We start from the raw sequence: 22,723 nt of genomic DNA, 5'->3' as shown, positions 1-22,723 counted from the left end.
TTCGAAGCCTCTCTAGCTTCTCCTCGACCACAGCCTAAATTTGTTTGACGTTGAAATGTCAGAGCTTCGCATTCTCGCCGCAAGGGTTCTTCGCAAGTCTTTTATTCGGAGTTTATCCTGTTATTGTTGCCGGCCTTTAATAATTTAAATGGCTACATTGTTTTTCTCGCATTTGTTGTATAAAGTAATTTTACATATTTTTCCGATTTAATTTTTACAACCCTTAAACATATTGCTTGAACGTACATATGATAAGGAAAAGTAGAATGCGCGAACTGACATGTTGCAGATGTGTCACCGGCCGGTAAACTTGTGTACGTGGTCACAGTACTGAATTTACAATTTGGCGTTCTTTGAGTACGCGTGTGCATTTTTAAGAGCGCATCGAATACTCATTAATCGGAAAAGCCAATCTTAAAAAAGGAACTTTCGTTACTTCAGCTTCGCCACGCATACGCTGAAATTTATTTATCAGTGTGACTATAACCTTAAACAAGTGCAAACATGTGCTCTTAGCCTGTATGTTATATGTAATCTACAGATATATATATATATATAAAAATAAATTTAAGAATTATTTTCATTATTTTTCCGTAAATTCTAAACTTATTCAAATATCTGTATTTTAAGATGCGCAAAATATCTGCTTGATAATGCTAAATGCAAGCAACATAATTGAAACTAAAAGTCACATTTAATTTGCAAATTGAAGTTATAAGAAAACTTGGGATTTAAATTTAGTTTAAAATTGTGAGTGTCTCATCGCATCAATAACATGGTTTCATTACTGAAAGCAAGAGGTTTGCGCATGACAGCGCAGAAACAAGAAACACTTTTAAAATTAACTGTACTTTCTTTAGCAGCAATTTTATGTAAGTTTATCATATGTACATCTTTGATTTTTTCCATATACATAGATAAATGTTAGCTGTACTTTAAAAATTAATTATATACATGTATCATTTTTTACAGCATTTGCAACACGTTTATTCTCAGTATTAAGATTTGAAAGTGTCATTCATGAATTTGATCCTTACTTCAATTATCGCACAACGAAATACTTAGCTGAAAATGGATTCTATAGTTTTCATAATTGGTTTGATGATCGAGTTTGGTATCCGCTTGGGAGAATAATTGGAGGTGCTAATAATTATATATTAATAAATTTTAATAATCTTGCTTTTAGGAAAAAGTTATTAATTTGAAAATAATTATTTTGTAGGCACTATATATCCTGGCTTGATGATAACTTCAGCAGCATTATATCGTCTCTCCTGGTTACTCAACATTACATTAAACATACGTAACATTTGTGTCTTCCTTGCTCCACTGTTTTCAAGTTTAACAACGATTATTACTTATTTGCTTACCAAAGAATTAAAGGTATAATTTGTATTTTCATCGTTTATGATGAGTACGAGTTGTGCTGTTTTTTCGAAACAGGCATTCCACTAAATTTATTTTACATCTTTAGGATTCTGCATCAGGTCTATTTGCAGCTGCAATGATTGCAATTGTACCTGGTTATATCTCGCGATCAGTAGCAGGCTCTTACGATAATGAAGGCATAGCAATCTTTTGTATGTTATTCACATATTACATGTGGATCAAAGCTGTGAAAACAGGAGCGATATGTTGGGCTACATGTTCTGCATTAGCATACTTCTACATGGTGTCTTCATGGGGTGGATACGTCTTCTTAATTAATTTGATCCCATTACATGTACTGACCTTAATGGTGACTGGAAGATTTTCCCACAGAATATATATCGCATATAGCATTTTATACTGCCTAGGCACAATTCTATCTATGCAAATTTCATTTGTTGGTTTTCAACCTGTTCAAAGTTCTGAACACATGCTTGTAAGTGTTACTAATGTTCCATTTTAAAGATTTATGTCTGCATTTAAATAACTAAAAATTGAATATTTACAATTTAATTTTTTTTTATTTCATTTTTTTATAGGCATTAGGCGTTTTTGGGCTTTGTCAAATACACGCGTTAGTGGATTATTTGCGGAATAAATTGTCTCAGAAGGACTTCGAAATATTATTTCGTGCCTTGCTTATTGTGGTGGTTACAACATCACTCATAGTTGGTGGTATTTTAACTATTACAGGTATAGATCTCATAATATATACCCTTTTCTAATTTATCATTTAACATATATATCAAATATATATATATATATATATATATATATATATATATATAAATATATTATTTATGATGTATACATATAAATATTCTTTTATTATTTTTAAGGAAAAATATCACCATGGACTGGACGCTTTTATTCCTTACTTGATCCATCTTATGCCAAAAATCATATTCCAATAATTGCTTCAGTTTCGGAACATCAACCAACATCATGGAGCTCTTTCTACTTTGATCTGCAGATACTCGTATTTCTGTTTCCATCGGGATTATATTTCTGTTTTTCCAAGTTAACAGATTCAAATATTTTCCTAATTCTGTATGGAGTTACTAGTTTATATTTTGCAGTAAGTTAATATAAAATCATATTATAAGACATACTTGTATTTTTTCATTGATATTTTTGTAATAATTTGTGAAATAATTTGATCTATATTGTACATATAATATTTGATATTTTTTAGGGAGTGATGGTACGTTTGATGTTAGTACTTGCTCCAGTTATGTGTATTTTGGGTGGGATTGGAGCATCCTCTTTACTAGTTACTTATATGAAACAAGTTGAAAGTGGGAAAGTTATTGATAAAAAAGCCAAGAAATTCGAAAATAATTATGTCTTAAGGAGTGAGGTAAGTTGAGAATTTCTAATGTTTTTTTTAATTTATCCTTAAGATATATTTAAATAAAGAAAATAATGATAATACAATATTAAATTAAGAACATATGTGTTTTCAGATTGCCACGTTTTTCATCATACTAATGTGTGTACTCTTCTTTTCTTATACTCTCCATTGCACATGGGTCACAGCAGAAGCTTATAGTTCACCGAGTATTGTACTGTCTGCACGATCGCCTGACGGTGGTCGGATGATTTTTGATGATTTTAGAGAAGCATATTACTGGTTGCGTATGAATACACCCGAGGTAAATTTTATTTTTATATTTTAAACACGAATAATTAAATAATATTTAGATTTTAAAACTAAAAATTTGTACATTTAATAAGATATAAACAATTCTAGTGATAGTATTTTATTGAAAAATTAAAAACAAAAATTATTGCAATTCTCTCTCTTGAAATAAAAAAAGATGCGAAAAAGATGAAAAATAACACGTTCAATTTTTGCAGAATGCTAAAGTAATGTCTTGGTGGGATTATGGATATCAGATAACTGCAATGGCAAATCGTACTATCTTAGTAGACAATAACACATGGAATAATACGCACATATCAAGAGTCGGCCAGGCGATGGCGAGTTCCGAGGAAAAGGCTTATGAGATTATGAGAGAATTGGATGTCAATTACGTTCTTGTGATTTTTGGAGGACTGACTGGCTACTCATCAGATGGTAAAAATATGTGGCATAATATCTATTTTTAATCTTTAAACGTATTTGAAAGCTAATTGATTCGAGTTCTAATCCTGAAAATAGAATAATATTTTGTATTATTAAAAATGTATTGTTATTCTTATTAGATATAAACAAGTTCCTATGGATGGTGCGCATTGGCGGTAGTACGGAGAAAGGGAAATCCATAACCGAATGGGATTATTATAATCCTGCAGGCGAATTTCGAGTGGATAAAGACGGATCCCCAATTTTGCTCAATTGTCTCATGTACAAAATGTGTTATTACAGATTTGGCCAAGTCTTTACTGAAGGCGGTAAGGCTTTCTATTAAAAGTAAAAATGTAGTTTATGTATCCATTTAATAGTGATTCTTATTCAATTAATCATTCTTCAAACAGGCAAGCCTTCAGGTTACGACAGAGTGAGGAATATGGAGATTGGAAACAAGGATTTTGAATTAAATACATTAGAAGAAGCATACACGACGGAGCATTGGCTTGTACGAATTTACAAAGTGAAAGATCTACGAAATAGAGGTGCTTAAAGTGTTCTTGAACATGATGATATTGTATAGATACAAATGGGTCTACTACCATAACTTCATAAATCTTTTGATATTTATGTTTATTGATTCTGCGCGATAATCACTGCGATATTTGATACTCATTATTGTGCATCGCGCTGTAATCGAAATTTTTATAAGTAAAACGTTATGGCAAAGATAAAAAAGAAACGCGATATAAATATAAATAATGCTATGTGCAGTTTATTAGAATTTTGAAAGCAGTATGTTTCTCATATTTTGGCAGACGCCCATTAAAAATCCACGTATATAATACTGGATAACGTAACTATATATAATAATGCATTTGTTTAAAAACATTAGCGTATGCTTATGTTTTAAGTATAAAAGAGAATATGTTTCTCTCTATAATAAATATTCCACATCTAATGCAATATATTGAATAATTATCTAAAAATATTTTTCTTTATAACCAAATTATATTTAAAAGATAAATAGTTCTTAAATATTTTTTATATTGTATTAATTTCTATTCTATTCATTTTTTTACATTATCATTTTTTTGGAAACAGGTATGGTTAAACATATTTAAGTTAGTTATTATATTGAATATTAAGTGCAAAAAGATACTTTAAATTTATCTAAATGGATTAATCACACATTATAGCCTATATCGAATATGAAAAAAGAGATGTAATTAGATTACATTGTTTAAGAAAAGATGTATAAATATGAAAATGAATACAAAATGAGTATATATAGAAGGTATGTGTTTTATATTTTTTATTCTATATATTTAACAGACTGTAAAACTGTTAACACTTAAGAATTAGCAAATACTTGAATAAATGTCTTTTATTTCAAGGCTAATTTAGAGATGCGTTGTTATTTCCTTTGTTAATTCCTTTAAAACATTATTTATACAAGCTCTTAAAAATTCTAGCTCAATATTTTTTCAATTGCTTTAACAAAGATAGGAATGGCTATTTCGTTTATATAAATAATCGTCCGTTTAAAACTGCGCAATGGAATTTACATTCCTTTAGCATTTTATAATTATCTTCTGATGGACCATAAAGGATCCAATTGGCTCAAGGGATCGATGACACCGCCGTTAGATTTCTCTTGCGATGATGTTGAACTTTTACTCGACGTGCTATCGCTTGTTAACGTTTGTATTTTTCCTAAAATATAAATTTGATATTTTAAGAGATTTAAGTAGGAACTAAATGTTGCAAATGAGCAAAATTGCTTGCACGAAATTATCAATTTACAATATTTTTTCTAATTATATATACCTTGGTCCAGATCAGAGTGTTGTATTCCTACAGCAAGATTATGAAGAAAATCATCCGAGGGATGACACTGCAATCTTTTTGATGTTTTCTCCTTATTTCCTTTAAAACCGTCAAAATTTTCAAACGTGGATCGAGTAGAAGATAAAATACCGCCTAAAACAGGAAAAAGCTAATAGAATATAATGTTAAAACAATTTTTAAAGAATATCATGAAGAAATTATTTTTCTTACGTTTCATCAAAATGTCCTGAGCGTGATACAATACCAATCTATACGCAAATAACAATGATTCTTTATTTACAACTTGTTTGCGACATTTTGCAAGGCCTTTAAAAACCAGCGGTACGTCTACAATTCCGCAGCCTGCTCGTATGTGACATACTGTTGTAGCAGCTACTAAAAACAAGCTGCTCAAGGAACCACCATCTAAACAATGTACCACTACAGGCTTGGGAGAGCAACGTCTTAATGCCTGCTCAGTCATTACATCGCTTGCAAACGCAAGTATAGTACCGGGACTACTTGGAAAACCACTAAAAAAGAAGATATATTAATACCGTTATATATATATATATATATATATATATATATATATATATATAAAATTTTGTTTTAATTTTAATTATAGTAAACTTACTTAGAAGGCCATACAAGAAACTGCATGTGTACAACAACTTTTTCAGATTTCTTTTTATTATGTTGTATAGAAAGAGTTCTTTGAATATAGGTTGTATGATTAATTATTTTTTTTAACGAAATTGTAAAATTTCCTATCTCCAAGTTGTTTTCTTCATTAATGGGCCAATATAATTCTCCATTTAGCTGTGGAAAAATATTATATTATTAGAAAATGTAAATTTAAAAAATAATAAGAAAAGTTAATTAAAAAAACTTAAGGGAAAGTCATATATATAGTTTTTTTACTCTTACTTTTTTATATATAATTTTACAGTATAAAAATATATATTATTTTTATCCACACATACAAACCTGAACATCAGAAGCTAAACATGCAATGACTTCACTCTCCTGTTCCCAGATCATCGTCCAAAAAACGTCCAATTTATTTGTTAAAGGTGCTTGAGTTATAATAAATGCCATAGGTATCCATTGCGTGATTTCCATAATGTGAGACGCATTTATGTACGACGAAACATCTGTGGACGATATTTGTACCCGTGTTGTATCATATGGAATACAATCGACTGCTCGATTTTCAGACGAATGAGCTAACGCTACAGTACTTGATTGTTTGCCATTTTCTCGTTCCTAAAGAAAAAAAATGTATAAACTATACTATATCTTTATTGTATACATTCGCAAATATCTTTGCTTGATATAAGTGACATGTGATTAATAAAAAATAAGAGATTGAGATTTTAAACATACTTCAAAGTCTTGAACTTCTTTCCACTTGATATCAAGATTTGTAGCTCCGCTTAGAGTCTTTACGAGTAAACTATCTACAAACTTTTCATATTTCTCAACATCATTAATGAACTTTTGTAACGCTGCTGGTTCTCCGAGAGGATCTTTTTTCGGTTGAACGTCATTGTACCAGGTATCCCATACAATTTGTAAGTTTTCATGGTCACTTTTATCTTCACAGGTAACTGTTGCTTCTTGTTCAGTATTATGGGATTTCTCTTGCTCGTTTTTTTCTGCCTTAACATCTTCAGCAGTATCATTCATCTCTTCTTTTTTCTGTATTGTAGCAAGAGGTCGTACTTCCGGCACAAGTGGTGCATGGTTTATAGTAATGTCAAGATCGGAAAGAAGATCGACGTTTGACTTCGCTTCCTCAGATTTGGTTGTAAGCTTCATCGGATTTGCGCTCGTTGTCGTGTTCGTTCCATTGTTGACGGCTTGCATATACGTCTGATTGTAATTAGTGTAATTTACCGGTCTTGTAATCGTACCAGCTGAAACAAAACGAATTAAATAGTATAAGAAAACGCACAATATCTTGATATTAGCAAAAAAATATATAATTATATATATAAAATATATATTTAAAAAAATATAATATATATAACATACTTTGACCCTGCATTTGAAGACCATAAGGTGTGGTATAATATGTGTCACTTCCCGTTTGAGGCTGATAAACTGGGCTGTATTGTGACGATGGCGTTTGACTGACCACAGCAATATCGCCCGCGTTCGTGTATCTCGCATTCGTCTCTTGCTGTTGATAATAAACGCTGCTAGCCGTAACATCGGAGGATGTCATTGGAATCGTGGCTTCCTGAGTCTCTTGAGCAGTCTGCGTATTTTGCGGATTCGATGCATAAGCATACCCTTGCGCCTGATTGACAGGATTATATGTATATGCCATTGTATTCGTTTCATGAGTGTTTTGCATGTAAGTGTAATTCTGACTTTGCGAATAATTCGGATATTGTACGTATCCAGAGTAAGGAACTTGCTGGGAATATTGATACGACTGTGAGTAACTCTGCACCGTCGTCGGTTTCGCATGGCTCTGTATCATCTCTGAATTACTTGAGCTGCTTAAATAAGCATAGACATTAGACGTGTCTCCGGGTAACATCTGGTTACTCTGTTGTTGTTGATATGGCGTTCCAGGAGTGCCATGCTGATAAGTCTGATAAGTACTCGGATAATTCGGAGCGACAGTGTTCATTTGCACTTGAGTGCCATAAGCAACGTATGTTTTATCCGTATAATTCTGTTTACCTTGTTCTGTACTCGTCTGCTGGGAATATTGAACGGAATTAATGCTATGTAAGTTCAAAGGGTACGATGCTGAATTTTCGCTCGCCGATGTTACGGAGTTTACAGACTGATGACTGCTCGTATTCGGTAGTTGCGATTGCACATATTGAGTCGGAGGGACGACAGTTGTGTCGTACGTGCCATGAGTGTCCGTGTATGGGACTTGCTGGGTTTGTAGTTCTGCCGGATTGTAATACGCGGTACCTTGATGATAGTTTTGCGGATATGTCATTTCAGCGTGGCCGGTTTGAGGGAGCGAGTAGTTTTGCGTGGGCGTATTATCCTTTGACAGTTGAGTCTGCTGAGATCTAATAGCAGTGTTTTGACCACCGTGAGACATATCTTTTTGTTGATTATCATATTGTTGGGGTTGTTGCGCAACGCTATAAGAAACTTGACGCTGATCGTCCGTTGACATGGGACTGTTCACAGCCGCACCTATTGTAGAAACAGGCACTTTTGCAAGTATTGGTTGTACTTGCGAGGATATCTTCACTGTTCCGCTTTTAATCGTAGCTTTTTCTTGATTAGAAACATACGGCGTTGCAACATTGTAGCTATTATAACCCGCTGGAGATTGATAAGTGTCGTATTGCAAAGTAGTATTGGAAACATTGTAATTGGTATGTGTGACTCCGTGGAATTTATCTTGCGTGGTAATAGATGCTGATAGAGGTTGTCCATTTGGTAGATAGGAACTTGCAGGATATTGTACGTTCGAATTAGATGCACCTGCAGTTGGCACAGATAACCCTGGTTGTTGATAGGCACCCGTAGCGTTCGTATTAGTCGTTGGCAAGGAGTTCTGATTTAAAGCAATCGGATTTTCATAATAATTCTGAGCACCGTACGGGTATGCAGAATTTATTCTATAATCAGTGTACGTCGTAGGATAATAATGTTGGGGCGATCTCGTTGACGAAGACGGACTTTCCGGTATAGATATTGGAGATTGAACTACATTCTTGTTTCCTATATCAGTTATCGATGATTTTGGAGCCGAGTCCACTTGCAACGTTACAGTATGTCCTTTGTATAAATTATAATATGGATTTTGATAACCAGTACCGCCTTCCACTCTGCTGTTCAAATAATCCTTCAACTTAAGGCCATTGTTAGATCGAGTACGTCCTTGATCGTAGGTCGACGGTATTGTCACATCAGTCTTTTCACTTGTATTTTTACTATCCTGCGCAAGTATTTGCTCCCGTTCTTCCTCTTGCACCTTACATGTACTTTTAACTCGTTGTAATAATTTTGTAACGTTTATTTCTAATTTTCTGTAGAATTCTAAACCCTTACTCGATTTTGCTAATAAATCCTCATATGCGTCATAAGAATTGATTAAGGAGGATATCGTAATTTCTCTACGTTTTAATATCTCTTCGACATTCTTTCGTATGTTAGCAGTCTGTGCATATACATCCGTTAACGCCGCTAATATTTTATCTTGCGCTGCGAGATTATGTTCTATTATATTTACCTGTAATCCAATTTTAAATCGTTTTATTGTATTACATATTAAAAGATATAAAATAATTGTACATACAATTTTTTTATTTAAATATAAAATATAAACATTTAAATATAAATTTATTAAAATAATAAATATAATTTTTTTTACTAACCAAACTCTCATGTTTGCTAAGCTGTTCTGCAAATAAACGATCCAAAGGAGCAGATTCAGAAGTAGCTGTGACTAGTAAGCGTGTTAAATCGTCTTGGGCGATTTGGTCTCGTAATTTGTTATGCAATTCAAGTCTCTGCATTCGCATTTCATCTACTTTATTTAATATACGTTTTAGTTCTTTAGTATGCATTTTTTCTATTTCCTTTGCATTTTGTGATTTTTCGGAACTCTGATCTGTATGAAACATTGCAAGAATATATGTATATCTATGTATTATAAACATTACTTTAAAAAATTATTTAAATTATTATTATTTTATATATATTAACATATAAATAAATTTAATAATATATATATTTTATATATTAACATATAAATAAATTTAATATTATATAAGTAAATTTTGTATTGTACACTTACCTGAAAGATATATACTTGGTGATGGAATCTGCGCCATTAAATCAGCCAATGGCTGAGCAAGAATTTTCAAGTTCTTTACATGCATTGTTATTGCTTTGTGCAAAGCTTGATTACTCTCTGAAGCCTTGTTATGTGCTTCTTCATATTTCTTAGCTTCTCTAGTCAAATCTGTCGCTACTATTGATGGTGGTCTTTTGCCAATTGCCTCTTGGTATTGCCTCTCTCTATAAAAGTTCACAAATTCTTTAGTAACATTTTCTACCTATTGTTATATAAATGAAGTAAAGAAAACATTAATGGTTTAAATTCTTTTAACAAAGTCTAATGAGATGATTAATTTCATACTTTTGTTCCTCTTCCAACAACAGTTTCGATATTTCTTTTAATACACTTTCAACATCTTGGCTTGTTTCGGATAGTTTTCCCATTATATCTACTAAGTCCTCAATAACATGTTGTTTGGCATTAAGCGCAGCGCATCGTTCGACTAATTCTTCTGGAAGTGGTAAGCACTCCCATTCTGAACCTTGCGTGCTATCAGGATCCCATAAATTCATATGCTCCAACTTCAAAGATGTAAGGTAAGTATTCAGATATTGATCTTTTTCCTCGATTTTTGCTCCAATAGAACGCAATATTTTTGCTTTTTCTTCTGAATAGAGAGAACTAGCTTCGTGCACTTTCATAGGAACTAATCTGAAAAAAAAATAAAAAACAACATATAAATATTATAATTCCCACATTAAGAGAAATCAATCTATATGTTGGACCACAGTAAAAATAACGAAAAAGATAGTAATAATATAAAAATATATTAAATATAAATATAATTACATTACTTGAAAAGAGCCTGAAGGGAGGGTTGAAACGTTGTAAGAAGATTAATAAATTGCTAGTTGGGCGACACATATTTCTCAATTATTATAAAAATATATATTATTTATATATTTAACTTATAGCAAATTCGGTTAGATGCACTAGTGCGCACTGAGTGCACATAAAGGATATTGCACACAATTTTGCAATGACATAAGTAATTAAAAAAATAAAATAATTAATAATAAGAGTTGTTATTATTATTATTATTATTATTCAACAATTATAAAACAATAATAATAATAGCTCTTACTATTAATTATTTTCTTCTTTTAATTTCTTTTCTCATTGTGAACTTGTGTGATAAACTTTTATATGCACTCAGTACGCACTAGTGCAACCAACCGAATTCGTTATTAATAAAAAACAATCGATTACATCTTGTATAAAAGGAATACTACAATAATGGGTTTGTTCGTTTTACCTGCACTGCTGCAATAAGTTAGAGTGAAAAAATATACATTTATCTCATTCTAACTTATTACTTATTACTAGTACAGCAGTGCAGATAAAACGAACAAACCCAATATATAAAATAGAATTACCTTGCAAATATATCTTGTCCAGATACCTCTGGATCATTTATAGTAAATGATATTCCTTTAACTAAAGAAGCACCTTTTACTGCAGCAAGATTTTCTTTTTCTGGCACTTCTTCATGATAGATAAACTCATTTTCATTTTTAGCAGCTTTTCTTTTGCCTTCTATTACATCATTCGTAAATGTGAGTGCTTCTTCTACTGCAGCCTTTTCTTCTTTAACATTTGCAAAATCGTAAATTGCATGTGCTTCATTCAGGGATGTTAGTGCAGCATTATAAAAAGCTACTCGCTCTCCCATTTTCCTTTGTTCCTCAGCTGTGAGGCCTTGATAAAGATATGTAATAGCAGAATGATATGCCTTTTTAAATTTGACATAACGTTTCCAACTCTACAAAGATTTCAATAATTAGCTATTAAGTTATAGATTAACAAAATAATATTAAAATTCTGTATATATGAAATAATTGCAACATATAAACACTATAAACTTTACTTACTTTATAAATTTTGGTACCCACTGTATCAGATACTGTTCCATCTTCACTTCCACCTTGCTCCAATGTGTTTAGCGCCATAGTAAAATAATCTACTATTTGCTTTGCAACTTTTGCTGTACAATACATATATCTTATATAATGACAGACAAAACTACATAGTTACTATTAAAATTCATCGATATAAATAATAATACATACCTACAATTGTTGGTTTACGATTATCCAACATACTCTTTTGTAAAATGCATTCTTGTGCTTGTGCTAAGCAAAGTTGGTGCATAAAAGTCATTAATTCTGGTGCTAGATCCACTCCAGATGGTTGGGGATAACTATTCTTCAAATGTTCAAAAGCCCATGCTGCACATTGGAAATGACTACATGCCAGTTTCATTCCATCTCCACTATTTCTTTCTGTGCGTGCGCCTAATTGGCTATGTATTGCTCCAATATTATACAAAATGGATATCATTTCAAAACGAATATTAGCCAATGAACACACCATATTTGCATAAGTGTCTCTCCTAAAAAAAAATATCATACAATTCATTGATTACAATTGTACAAATTCTTGTGTATAATTAAATCAAATCTTAAATTATATTATGCAATTACACATAAATAAATTATGATGCAAGAAAAATGTAATTCTCTGTACCAAGTAAATGTGACTGCAGCAGGGCCATCCTTGCCCATGGGAAACCTACTCTGAAGAAAATGCAATTGACAGTAATACTTTTTCAGCAGCACACAGCCAGCTGTATCAACTGGTGGTCTAACTGCCATCGAACGCAAGCTTTCCAATTGGTGTATCTCATTGTTGTATGATTCAGGATCCTCATTATAAAAATCTCGTATGTACTACAAAAAAAGAGGACAAAGCAATAGATAAAATTATTAAAGTTATAGATAAATCATATTATGCTAGAAACAAATTGCAAGTTGTCATTAGCACTTTGACATTTTGCACGAACGACAGATTCGTAATTAATGCTATATGCGTAGCGCAACGATTTGACTAATTAGATATAAAAAGCCGAATATAAAAATGTAAAATTTGTACCTGTTTGAGTTTCGGTCCGAAAGTAGTCGGTTCTGGACTGACTTTTACTTGGAACCATATCATTGGCAACCTCGGCACCGCTTCCATATCGGCTCGCTTATTTGGTTTTCACTTTGTCAAACTTGTCAAACAGTGACAATCGGTCATCTGTCAAACGCATCGAAAATGGATTCAATCAAGTGCATATACCACTACCACTGTGTGTCATGTACTATGATGATATACCTGTAACCAAGGATTACGATTTCTTTGAGGAGCGTACTCAATAGAGATACGTGGCGACAATTTCTGCTCGTGAAAGCGGCCACGGAAATTAGATTGATAAGTTTGAAAACAGAGATATCTAAAACTAATAAAAATGAATAATGATAAGAAATGTCATTGTTACACGAAAGAGATAAATATATTATATATTTATCTTACGATAAAAATTAATTACATGAATGTATCATCGACATTTTTGCCAAATTTTTCTTATGAAAAGACTACAGAAACAAATTTAAATGAATTTGAGTTAAAACCCCGTTTTAGATAGCATACATAATTTTGACAATTTATCAAATATATTCATAAAATGAAAAATAATTATTACGAAAAGAATTTTCTTATGTTTGTAGATTGTTGAAAACACTGCCAAATTTTTTGTCATTATGCGTCATCTGTTGGGATATTAACAAACTTGCATCTTATTTAATGCCTTACTGACACGCTAGATGGAAGTGGATTGTACTTTCCGTAAAATCTTTATCAATACAAAATCTTAAAAATATATATATTAATCACTATCAATTTTATTCATAATATTGAAACTTGAAAGAATATATCAAAATCGTTTTTAATTGATAATTTCATATATGAATAAAATACGTGTAAATTTAAGTTTAATACTTTATCTATATTGAAATATAGAAGCAGAGATAAAAATTCATATAATAAAAAAAATTATTCAGTCTATAAGTAATAAGTACAATCTATTTCTATATTTGTTGTTCTTAAGCATATTCTATTTGTATAAATCTTTCATCCTATCTTTTTATCTTCATCTTATCATCTTATTCATTCAAACTCGAACAAATCGTATTTATGTATATTTATATAATCTTATCATCTTATTCATTCAAACTCGAACAAATCGTATTTTTATGTATGTATATATATATATATATATATATATATATATAAAATTTAATATAATTTTTTACATCATTGCAATGTATATACACGATGACTCTCGTGCTTCGGAGGATCCGATCACAGAATTGTCCCCGAAGAAAGAGCAAATGAATGTGATTACCTGATGACGCATTATGACTGTGACACGTTTTTATCTCGAAGTCATTTCCGGGGGATACCGCAGTATCCTTTCGTAGATCGCGAGCGTCGGTACCGCGGCTCTCGGCTCGTCGTCCGCGCCTCACTTTCGCCGTACGTCGACGTTAACGGCGAAATAATGACTCGGTGGACGACGGCCGTCTTTCTTTTCCTGATGATGACGCGACTCTTCGTACTCGCCTCCTCGCAGCATCGGGACCGGGAGAGCCTCTGCGAGTCCCAGCAAACCTGCTCGAGCTGTCTCCAAACGCCACGATGCGTGTGGTGTTCTATGATGGTAATGAATATTTATGATTATAAACGTGTCATGAAAGAAAAAAGCGAAACACGCTAGAAATGAATAAAGTGATGGCTACATTAATTGAGTCTACGACAAGAAACATATCGGACATAAACACCTGCGCGACGATCCTCTTTTTAGAACCGTCATTCTTTTGCTGATGATTCATGAATGAAATCATGCGATTGTGTGACTGTTTCATAGTTTTATACTCGTAGACACTTAGCACGAGAATGATTTTTTTATCTTTTTTATTTTTTTTATCTTTTAATTAAAATGAGTGCCTCTATTACGAGAGAAATTTATCAATAAAATATCTGTATTATAGGAAATATTTTGTTGTAATTTATTATATTATTTTATATATATATATATATACATACACCTATATATATGTAGAATAAATGTAATTAGAAAAAATTGACGGGACGCATTCGCGCGCGTATTTATTTTATAATAAAATAAATTAAAAAATTAAAACTTACTTGATCTAATGAACATAATTTTAATCAAAATTTAAAATAAAATAAAATTGATATGTGGCATTTTTTAATTATTATTGATTAATGAATGTTTACAGAAACAGTATTTTCATATTTTTCTATTCAAATTAATTTTTTTAGACAATTAAAAAATTATCTCTTAAAATAATATCATTAATTATTTATAACTTTAAAATATTTAAAGTTAAAGTTAAAAGTTTTAAAAAGAACGTCACTTATAAAGGACTTTTTAATATCTTTTATTTTCTCTGTGAAAGAATTCTTAGTTTTTTGGAGCGGAAATACATTTATATCATAATCATACGATGAAAAGAATTGCCATAAATTAAATAAAATTTTCTCATCAAAAAAATGAATTATTAAAATCCAGATATTTGGAAAAAATTATTGATAAATTCTTCTATGTTGTACATACATTTTTATATATATTGTTTTTCTCATCTTGAATATTTCAATGCAATGTGATCGATGAGATTGAGTTCCTGATTTTGCAAGGTATCTGGACAGAATGCAAGCAGTCCTTTGCTTCGTTGTGTATCCCGGCAGACATTTTTGAGAGAAGGTTATCTCTGGTGTCCATTGTCAGACGTAATACATCCTGAGAATACGATAAACATTCTTGAAACTCGACCGTTGTCTTCGATTAAGGGTAAAGATCCCGTCCAAGTTCAACCTCAGAGGATCCGTTTGCGTCTCAGGCGAGGTATCAGAAAAATGAAAAAATTTTGCACGCTAAGTTTTTATCTCTAATTTTCCTGCAATCAATAGTATTTTAATAATCTATTTTAATATTCTAATAAATAGATAAAAAATTTAAAAATATGTCAACAATATTTATTATTATTATTACAGAATGTAAAACATTCAATATATACTCATATTAAAATATAATTAGTTAATGACTATACATATAATAGAGTTATATGTTATAGGTACTTTTATTTAATATTCAATGTATATTTTTTTAATAAATATATAAAATTATAAACTATAATTTAATCAAAATTCTACAAGAAGAACAAGAATTAAATTCTACAAGAATATCACATAAATTATTAATAGGAGAGGATTATCGCGTGATTCTGAAATACAGTCAAGCAGAGGATTATCCTGTGGATTTATATTACCTTATGGATTTGTCCGCATCTATGGAACCGTACAAAGATAAATTGTCGAAATTAGGCTTGCAATTGGCCGAAGCTATGCAAAAACTCACGTCGAATTTTCGTATCGGTTTTGGCAGCTTTGTAGACAAAGTCATTTTACCGATGACCAACACGCAACCTGACAAGTAAGACATTATATATTATTCATTATATATGTATAAATCATTCTAATCTTTCAATCAATAAAATAAATAATAAATTGAAATTTTTATTAGAACGGTAACAAAATTATATCATTGATAAGAGATGCGTTTATAATCTGATTAAATTTTTATCTGATTATAGATTGGAATCTCCTTGCATTTTGAAAACCGGAAAGTCATGTGCGTCGCCTTATGATTATAAAAATCAGATGCCTCTTACAGAAAATGTAGCTCTATTTGAGGTGATTATATATATAAAAATGTATTCGGCAGGTAGTGAAAAAATTGAAAGAAAATTCTAATAAGTAATTTCAAAGAATCGACAAAATTAAACAAATAAACATAATTTTTTTCAAAATCATAATTTAACAAATGCAGAATATAGTAATAAATAAATAAAAAAGTAATTAAATAAATATAAAATATATTTCCTGAAAAAAGAACAAAATTTCAATTCTGTATAATAACTTTCTTCATAACTTAAACTAAATATTAATTAAACTATTTTAAACTATTCAATATGTTAGTTTTATGTGTTTCAAATATTGTATCAAATACAATAATTTACCAAATTAGGCTCAGGTACAGGCGGCACCGGTGTCAGGTAATTTAGACGGACCTGAAGGCGGGCTCGATGCGATGATGCAGGTCATTGTGTGTACTAAGGAAATCGGCTGGCGCCAAAAAGCGCGTCATCTTATCGTGTTCTCAACCGATGCGGTCTTCCACGTCGCCGGAGACGGTAAAGTACGTGGTCGTGAATCATACAAAACCCTCGGTTGACATCGAGCGATAACATAACGAGTTGACCATTATAACTTCAAAACACATTTACGATTTCTCAGCTTGCAGGAATAATAGAGCCCAACGATTGCATGTGTCATTTGGACGAAAAAGGATTTTACAACCATTCTCTTTTACAGGATTATCCGTCCATCTCACAGGTAAATACATTTTTTTCAATAAAAAAATAATTTATTTGTAAAAGTACAAACTTAAATAATTTGAAAAAAATGTTTTTATTCCTTTAGCTCAACAGGAAAGCGCGTGAACATAACATGAACATTATTTTTGCTATTCCTGATCACAAAAATGCGACCTACCAGCGATTGAGTCGTAGTATTAGTGGGTCTTCAACAGGTACTTTGGAAAACGAATCACGGAATGTCGTCGCCTTAGTGAGCAGTGAATACGAGGTGACCCTGTTAGAAATAATAATTATAATAATTATACATATATGTATTTAAGTGTGTAATTTATTTTTTACGCTACACATTTCAATTTTTATTATAATCTAGAAAAGCTAATAGAACGTTCATTCATAACTTAAGCTTCCTTCTTTCGGAGAATACTTATATATTTTATATTCATATGGTAGCTAAATAGTTACTCTAGTAATTTAATATATTAATAATTTGTAGAAACTAGTAGACTCTGTATCAATAATCGACACAGCACCGAGGATAATCAATGTTAAATATTTCTCTCGATGTTTAAATAAAACGGGAGAATTGCTGGAACGTCAAGAATGTGGAGGACTTCGTGTAGGCAACATTATTGATTTTGAAGTTGTGATTAAGGTACATGAATTAGCTAACAAATATTTTAGTTAGACAGCTTATACATATTATTGAATTTAATTATCAGGTTGTTGAATGTCCCGAAGATCCAAAGGATTGGCAACAAACCATCGAGATTAAACCTAGAGGCTTAAATGAGAGTTTGACTATCGATATAGAAATCATATGCGATTGTCCTTGTGAGAAACCTGGACACTCGGTATTACATAATATATTATAAAATTAAAAAATAACACAAAAAATATTGTTAAAAAATAATAGTAAAAAGAAATCTATCTTTTAGCTAACACACAAGATTTTATATGTAACGTTTTAAAAATTTGCAATTTACGCACTGTGCGATATAATTAATCAAATTTGCACAATATTAATCGCCTTACAAATCGGAAAATAGGGATATCGACCGAACGCCGCGGAATGCAAGAATAACGGCAAATCAGTGTGCGGCGTATGTTCCTGTAATCCCGGTTTTTATGGAAAGCAATGCGAGTGCGAAGGAAACGAGGTCGGTGCTGGCAACTCGATCTCGATAGCTGACTGCAAACCCGACAACCAAACTACGGAAATTTGCAGCGGACATGGTACATGCAAGTGCGGCGTCTGCGACTGCGATAAACGACCGAACAATCTGCATGAAATGTTTTACGGAAAATACTGCGAATGCGACAATTTCTCTTGCAAACGCAGTGGCGGCCAGGTATAGATTCTTCTCAAGATTAAAAAGAATAAAATAATATCACGGACAAAATTAGCCTCAATAGTTACATTTTAGCTGTTTACATATTACACCTGAAATTTAGTTATCATATCTAAATTTTAGCTATAATAACTAATATTTTTTAACTATAGAATTCTCCATTATAAACTATAGCTATAAAAATATTAGTTATCATACCTAAATTTTAGCTGTGGTGTTATAATATTATATTATATGAAATTCACACGTTCTTTGAATAAGACTATAAACTACACATACCTATTATAAAAAATAGTTCTCACAATATAAAAAATATAAGAACCATTTGATCATATAGACTAATAAACATTATTTCACACAGAAAAAAATTAGTGGCCATAACTAAATTGAGCTGTCTATATTACACAGAAAATTTAGTTGTCATGCCTAAATTTTAGCTATAATAGCTAATATTTTTTAGCTATAGAATCCGTTAAACTATAGTTAAAAATACTAGTTACAATAGCTAAAAATTGAGGCACGATAATTAAATTTCAGATTGTCATATAGAGATAGCTAAAATTTAGCTATGGTGGCTAATTTTTTTGTGTTTATTTTTATTTGAACACATTATAAAAATTGTAACATATAAAAATCTGTATAATTGTGAGTAGAAATGATATTCAATATTAATAGTTAAATTCAATATATTTTAACTGGAAATTAACATGCACATTATTATTACGGTCATTTATATAACGATAAAGAATTATAAACGTGGCAGGAGAGAGATGATCTACGATCCATCATTGTAATCTATTCTCCTGGCAATCGCTTTCAACAAATTCGCGCAAAATTTACTACACGGCAATCCTCTCTTTGAGCGGTAACGCCGTTTATAAGGGCGATGGAAAACAAATTACACGCCTTCGTACATCCATTATGTACCAGCCGTTCATCCTTTGTCTGTTTAAGATCTGCGGTGGACGAGGCAAGTGCGAATGCGGTACCTGCAATTGTCTACCAGGTTGGGGTGGCGAAACGTGCGACTGTAAAGAGACCAATAGCACATGCATCCCATCGTCGGGCGGAAACGTCGAGATTTGCAGCGGACGCGGCGATTGCATCTGCGGCAGCTGCCATTGTCAAGAACGCGACAATATCCGATACTCCGGACAATATTGCGAGGAGTGTCCTGTAAGTAATCTGCATGCGTTTTGAAGAAAGAATGTCGGAAAAAATCGACGAGCAATTTCTCTCGCGATAAAGAACAAAAAAAGACCTAATAAGCATAAAAGTGATGTTTTAATTTAAATTTTTATTCTAATTAATTATTCACATACGGGCGTTTATGTATATAGAATTACTATATGATATTGCACGCGCAATTAAAATCTATATAAAATTAAATATCACATAAATTGTTAATTATGAGTAAAATGAGCATAAATTAAATATATTTTGATGGTAAATAATTTAAGTTATTGTTACACCTGCTTATAAAATTAATTAATTCATTTTCTTCTTGCAAAAAAGACATTTCGAAAATATTATTTCAATTAAGATAAATTGTATAGAATTACTAAATGATATGCACGCGCAATTAAAATCTATAAAATTATATACCAAATAAATTGTTAATTATGAGCATAAATTATAAATATATTTCGATGCTGAATAATTTAAGTTATTATTACACCTGCTTATAGAATTAACTTATTTCTTCTTGCAAGAAAGGCATTTCAAAAATGTTATTTCAAGATAAATTGCGCATCATGTACTCGAATGACAATTTCATAAATATCTCTTCTTGCGAAATAATGGTGTACAATGTTATTGTAGACGTGTCCGGGACAAAGATGCGAGGAGCTGAAGGATTGCGTGGAGTGCGTAGCGTATAATACAGGACCGCTCGCGAAGGACGGGAAATGCGACTTGTGCATGCACGAAATTGACATTGTTGGTAGCGCTTCCTTCGAGATAATATCTACTTTGCAAGCTGCGCGCGGGCGGTTAATAATTTACAATGCAACGTAAACGGATGTTTATTATTCCTCAGGTCGACATTGTCGAGGAAGATCCTGCGAAGGACGAGGAAACCGGCGCCCGCATATGTCGAACACCCGGTGATGCAGGCTGCACGTTTGTCTTTAAATACCAGTATCACAGAGACGGTACTGGCGGAGATATTAAAATTTTCAAGATTCGAGCTCAGGAAGAGAGAACTTGTCCGGCGCCTATTAACGTCTTCGGTAATTTGTCTTATATTATATCACGAATGATGCTTTATCACGCCGTGTGTGCTACGAAATATCTAATTTACATCTCATTATGTTTTCTCAAACAGATATAAATTCGGAAATTTATTTTATACATAACAAGTACTTCATGAATAATATTAGATGATAAATGTGTGAGATGATAAATGTCTCAAATTAATGTCACATCTATAATAATAATCAAATAGTATGTAACGTTAAATAGATGATTAATATGAAATTACTCTCTCTTGTGCGTAACATACAGATACATACTTTCGAAAAATTATATAACAATGCTATTTATTTTAATTACATGACAACATATATTAATTCTATATTTAATGATGTAACAATGTCTTAAACTGACACGGTATTATTGTGCATTAACACAATGGAAAAAATTTACGAGAAAAATTTAAAATAAATTAGCTAAACTAGACTTTATACTTTCTCCCGTAGGTGTTGCACTGGGCGTCGTCATAAGTACCGTCATTATCGGTTTCCTGATTCTCCTCATTTGGAAAATCCTCACAATGATCCATGACAAGAGAGAATTTGCAAAGTTCGAGAAGGAGTGCGTTCTCGCCAAATGGGATAGGGTAAGTCGTTATTCACCATTGTTATTCAATGGCGTGACTGCAAGATTGTCAGAACGTCAATATATGTCAGAATATTTTAGGGTGAGAATCCTCTCTACAAACAAGCGACATCGACTTTTCGCAACCCGACGTTCAACGCTAGTGATTAATAATTTATGATAATTTTAAGCTCACATCGTGATATTAATTTTATTAAAAGTTTTCAAATTTTTCTTGTGCATTAAACACTTTGAACATTTTAAAGAGAACGTAATTTTTTATTAATATAATTTGGTAATTATTTGTAGTTATTTAATTTATTATCTTAAATCTCTTCAACAATATAATATATAAAATAAAAATATCATATATAATAATTAATAGATAAATTTTTAAATTAAGAAACTTTGTGCAGCACAAATTGCACATGCACTTCTAATATAAAATTAATACAAATTATGACATTTTATTGTATAAGCAAAAATGTACGTTCTTAGATCTTATTGTATAAATAGAAATATATTTTTTATGATACAATCTATATATAAGAAGAGGATTTTAATGCCAATCGTCCAATCTATCGGATCCAACGACTAGCGCCACACCAAGTGAACGAATCGACCAAGTCGCAATGGGTGCCACGTCGTTTAATTGCCATATAATGAGTCGACCAATCGGCAGCAAGAGTCTTGCTCGCAAAAACAAGCAAAACTTATATAGCTCTTTCTCTCCTTTTCTCTCGTTTGTCCTTTTCTCGCTTGTCAAGCTCGTAATAACATGACTCTGTTCAAATACTTCCTACTTCCCTCTATTTATTGCGAAATCTAATTGCGTGGGTTTCTTGACGAAACATTTTATCGTTTCGTTCCTTCACCTTAAAGCCATTTCCACACTTGTGGTTTAAAATTTTAATTCCTTGATAAACAATCGAATTATCATTGAAAACCCTTCAACAATTGCCTTATAAATGCAAACAATTTATTTTATACATTTATAATATCAAATTATAGCAAATGTTTAAGTTTTTATTCTATATAATATATAATTGTAGATGATTAATAAGATTTTTAGCAATGACAGATTTAGAGCCTTCTTAAAGAGTTGCTT

The 22,723-nt window shown here is 31.6% G+C and overlaps 3 protein-coding genes across 4 annotated transcripts; 2 read left to right on the top strand and 1 right to left on the bottom strand.

The window, feature by feature from the left end:
- The first annotated feature begins 65 nt into the window (after window positions 1-65).
- Window positions 66-4,904, top strand: Stt3A (catalytic subunit 3A of the oligosaccharyltransferase complex). The gene is made up of 12 exons (XM_085480155.1): window positions 66-519; window positions 631-872; window positions 973-1,140; window positions 1,223-1,383; window positions 1,475-1,864; window positions 1,968-2,121; window positions 2,268-2,506; window positions 2,624-2,788; window positions 2,895-3,083; window positions 3,289-3,508; window positions 3,637-3,825; window positions 3,910-4,904. Exons 2-12 carry the CDS (start codon window positions 776-778, stop codon window positions 4,053-4,055), a joined length of 2,118 nt encoding a protein of 705 aa, XP_085336281.1. The 5' UTR covers window positions 66-519; window positions 631-775; the 3' UTR covers window positions 4,056-4,904.
- On the bottom strand, window positions 4,803-14,672 carry mop (tyrosine-protein phosphatase non-receptor type protein myopic). 2 transcript variants are annotated; one of them, XM_029300904.2, is made up of 16 exons: window positions 14,392-14,672; window positions 13,098-13,322; window positions 12,693-12,895; window positions 12,236-12,558; window positions 12,038-12,150; window positions 11,543-11,928; window positions 10,467-10,817; window positions 10,122-10,345; window positions 9,700-9,935; window positions 7,373-9,554; window positions 6,722-7,254; window positions 6,323-6,601; window positions 5,970-6,154; window positions 5,564-5,865; window positions 5,333-5,485; window positions 4,803-5,218 (listed from the first exon to the last, which is right to left on the bottom strand). In XM_029300904.2, exons 2-16 carry the CDS (start codon window positions 13,182-13,184, stop codon window positions 5,091-5,093), a joined length of 5,685 nt encoding a protein of 1,894 aa, XP_029156737.2. In that variant the 5' UTR covers window positions 13,185-13,322; window positions 14,392-14,672; the 3' UTR covers window positions 4,803-5,090. The 2 variants fall into 2 exon arrangements, with proteins under 2 accessions (XP_029156737.2, XP_085336280.1); XM_085480154.1 differs by lacking the exon at window positions 14,392-14,672 and having other exon boundaries at window positions 13,098-13,413.
- Window positions 14,439-22,079, top strand: LOC114929351 (integrin beta-PS). The gene is made up of 15 exons (XM_029300906.2): window positions 14,439-14,706; window positions 15,708-15,915; window positions 16,275-16,503; window positions 16,664-16,763; window positions 17,098-17,268; window positions 17,367-17,465; window positions 17,553-17,717; window positions 17,943-18,101; window positions 18,169-18,300; window positions 18,496-18,798; window positions 19,753-19,974; window positions 20,620-20,736; window positions 20,837-21,029; window positions 21,498-21,637; window positions 21,718-22,079. Exons 1-15 carry the CDS (start codon window positions 14,548-14,550, stop codon window positions 21,784-21,786), a joined length of 2,466 nt encoding a protein of 821 aa, XP_029156739.1. The 5' UTR covers window positions 14,439-14,547; the 3' UTR covers window positions 21,787-22,079.
- The last annotated feature ends 644 nt before the right edge of the window (window positions 22,080-22,723 follow it).

This window comes from Nylanderia fulva, unplaced genomic scaffold (genome assembly GCF_048542155.1).
Source record: "Nylanderia fulva isolate GAGA-0341 unplaced genomic scaffold, ASM4854215v1 Scaffold14, whole genome shotgun sequence".
Lineage (NCBI taxonomy): Eukaryota > Metazoa > Arthropoda > Insecta > Hymenoptera > Formicidae > Nylanderia > Nylanderia fulva.
The sequence above is the reverse complement of the archived record's forward strand: the minus strand, read 5'-3'. Positions and strand labels throughout refer to the sequence as shown.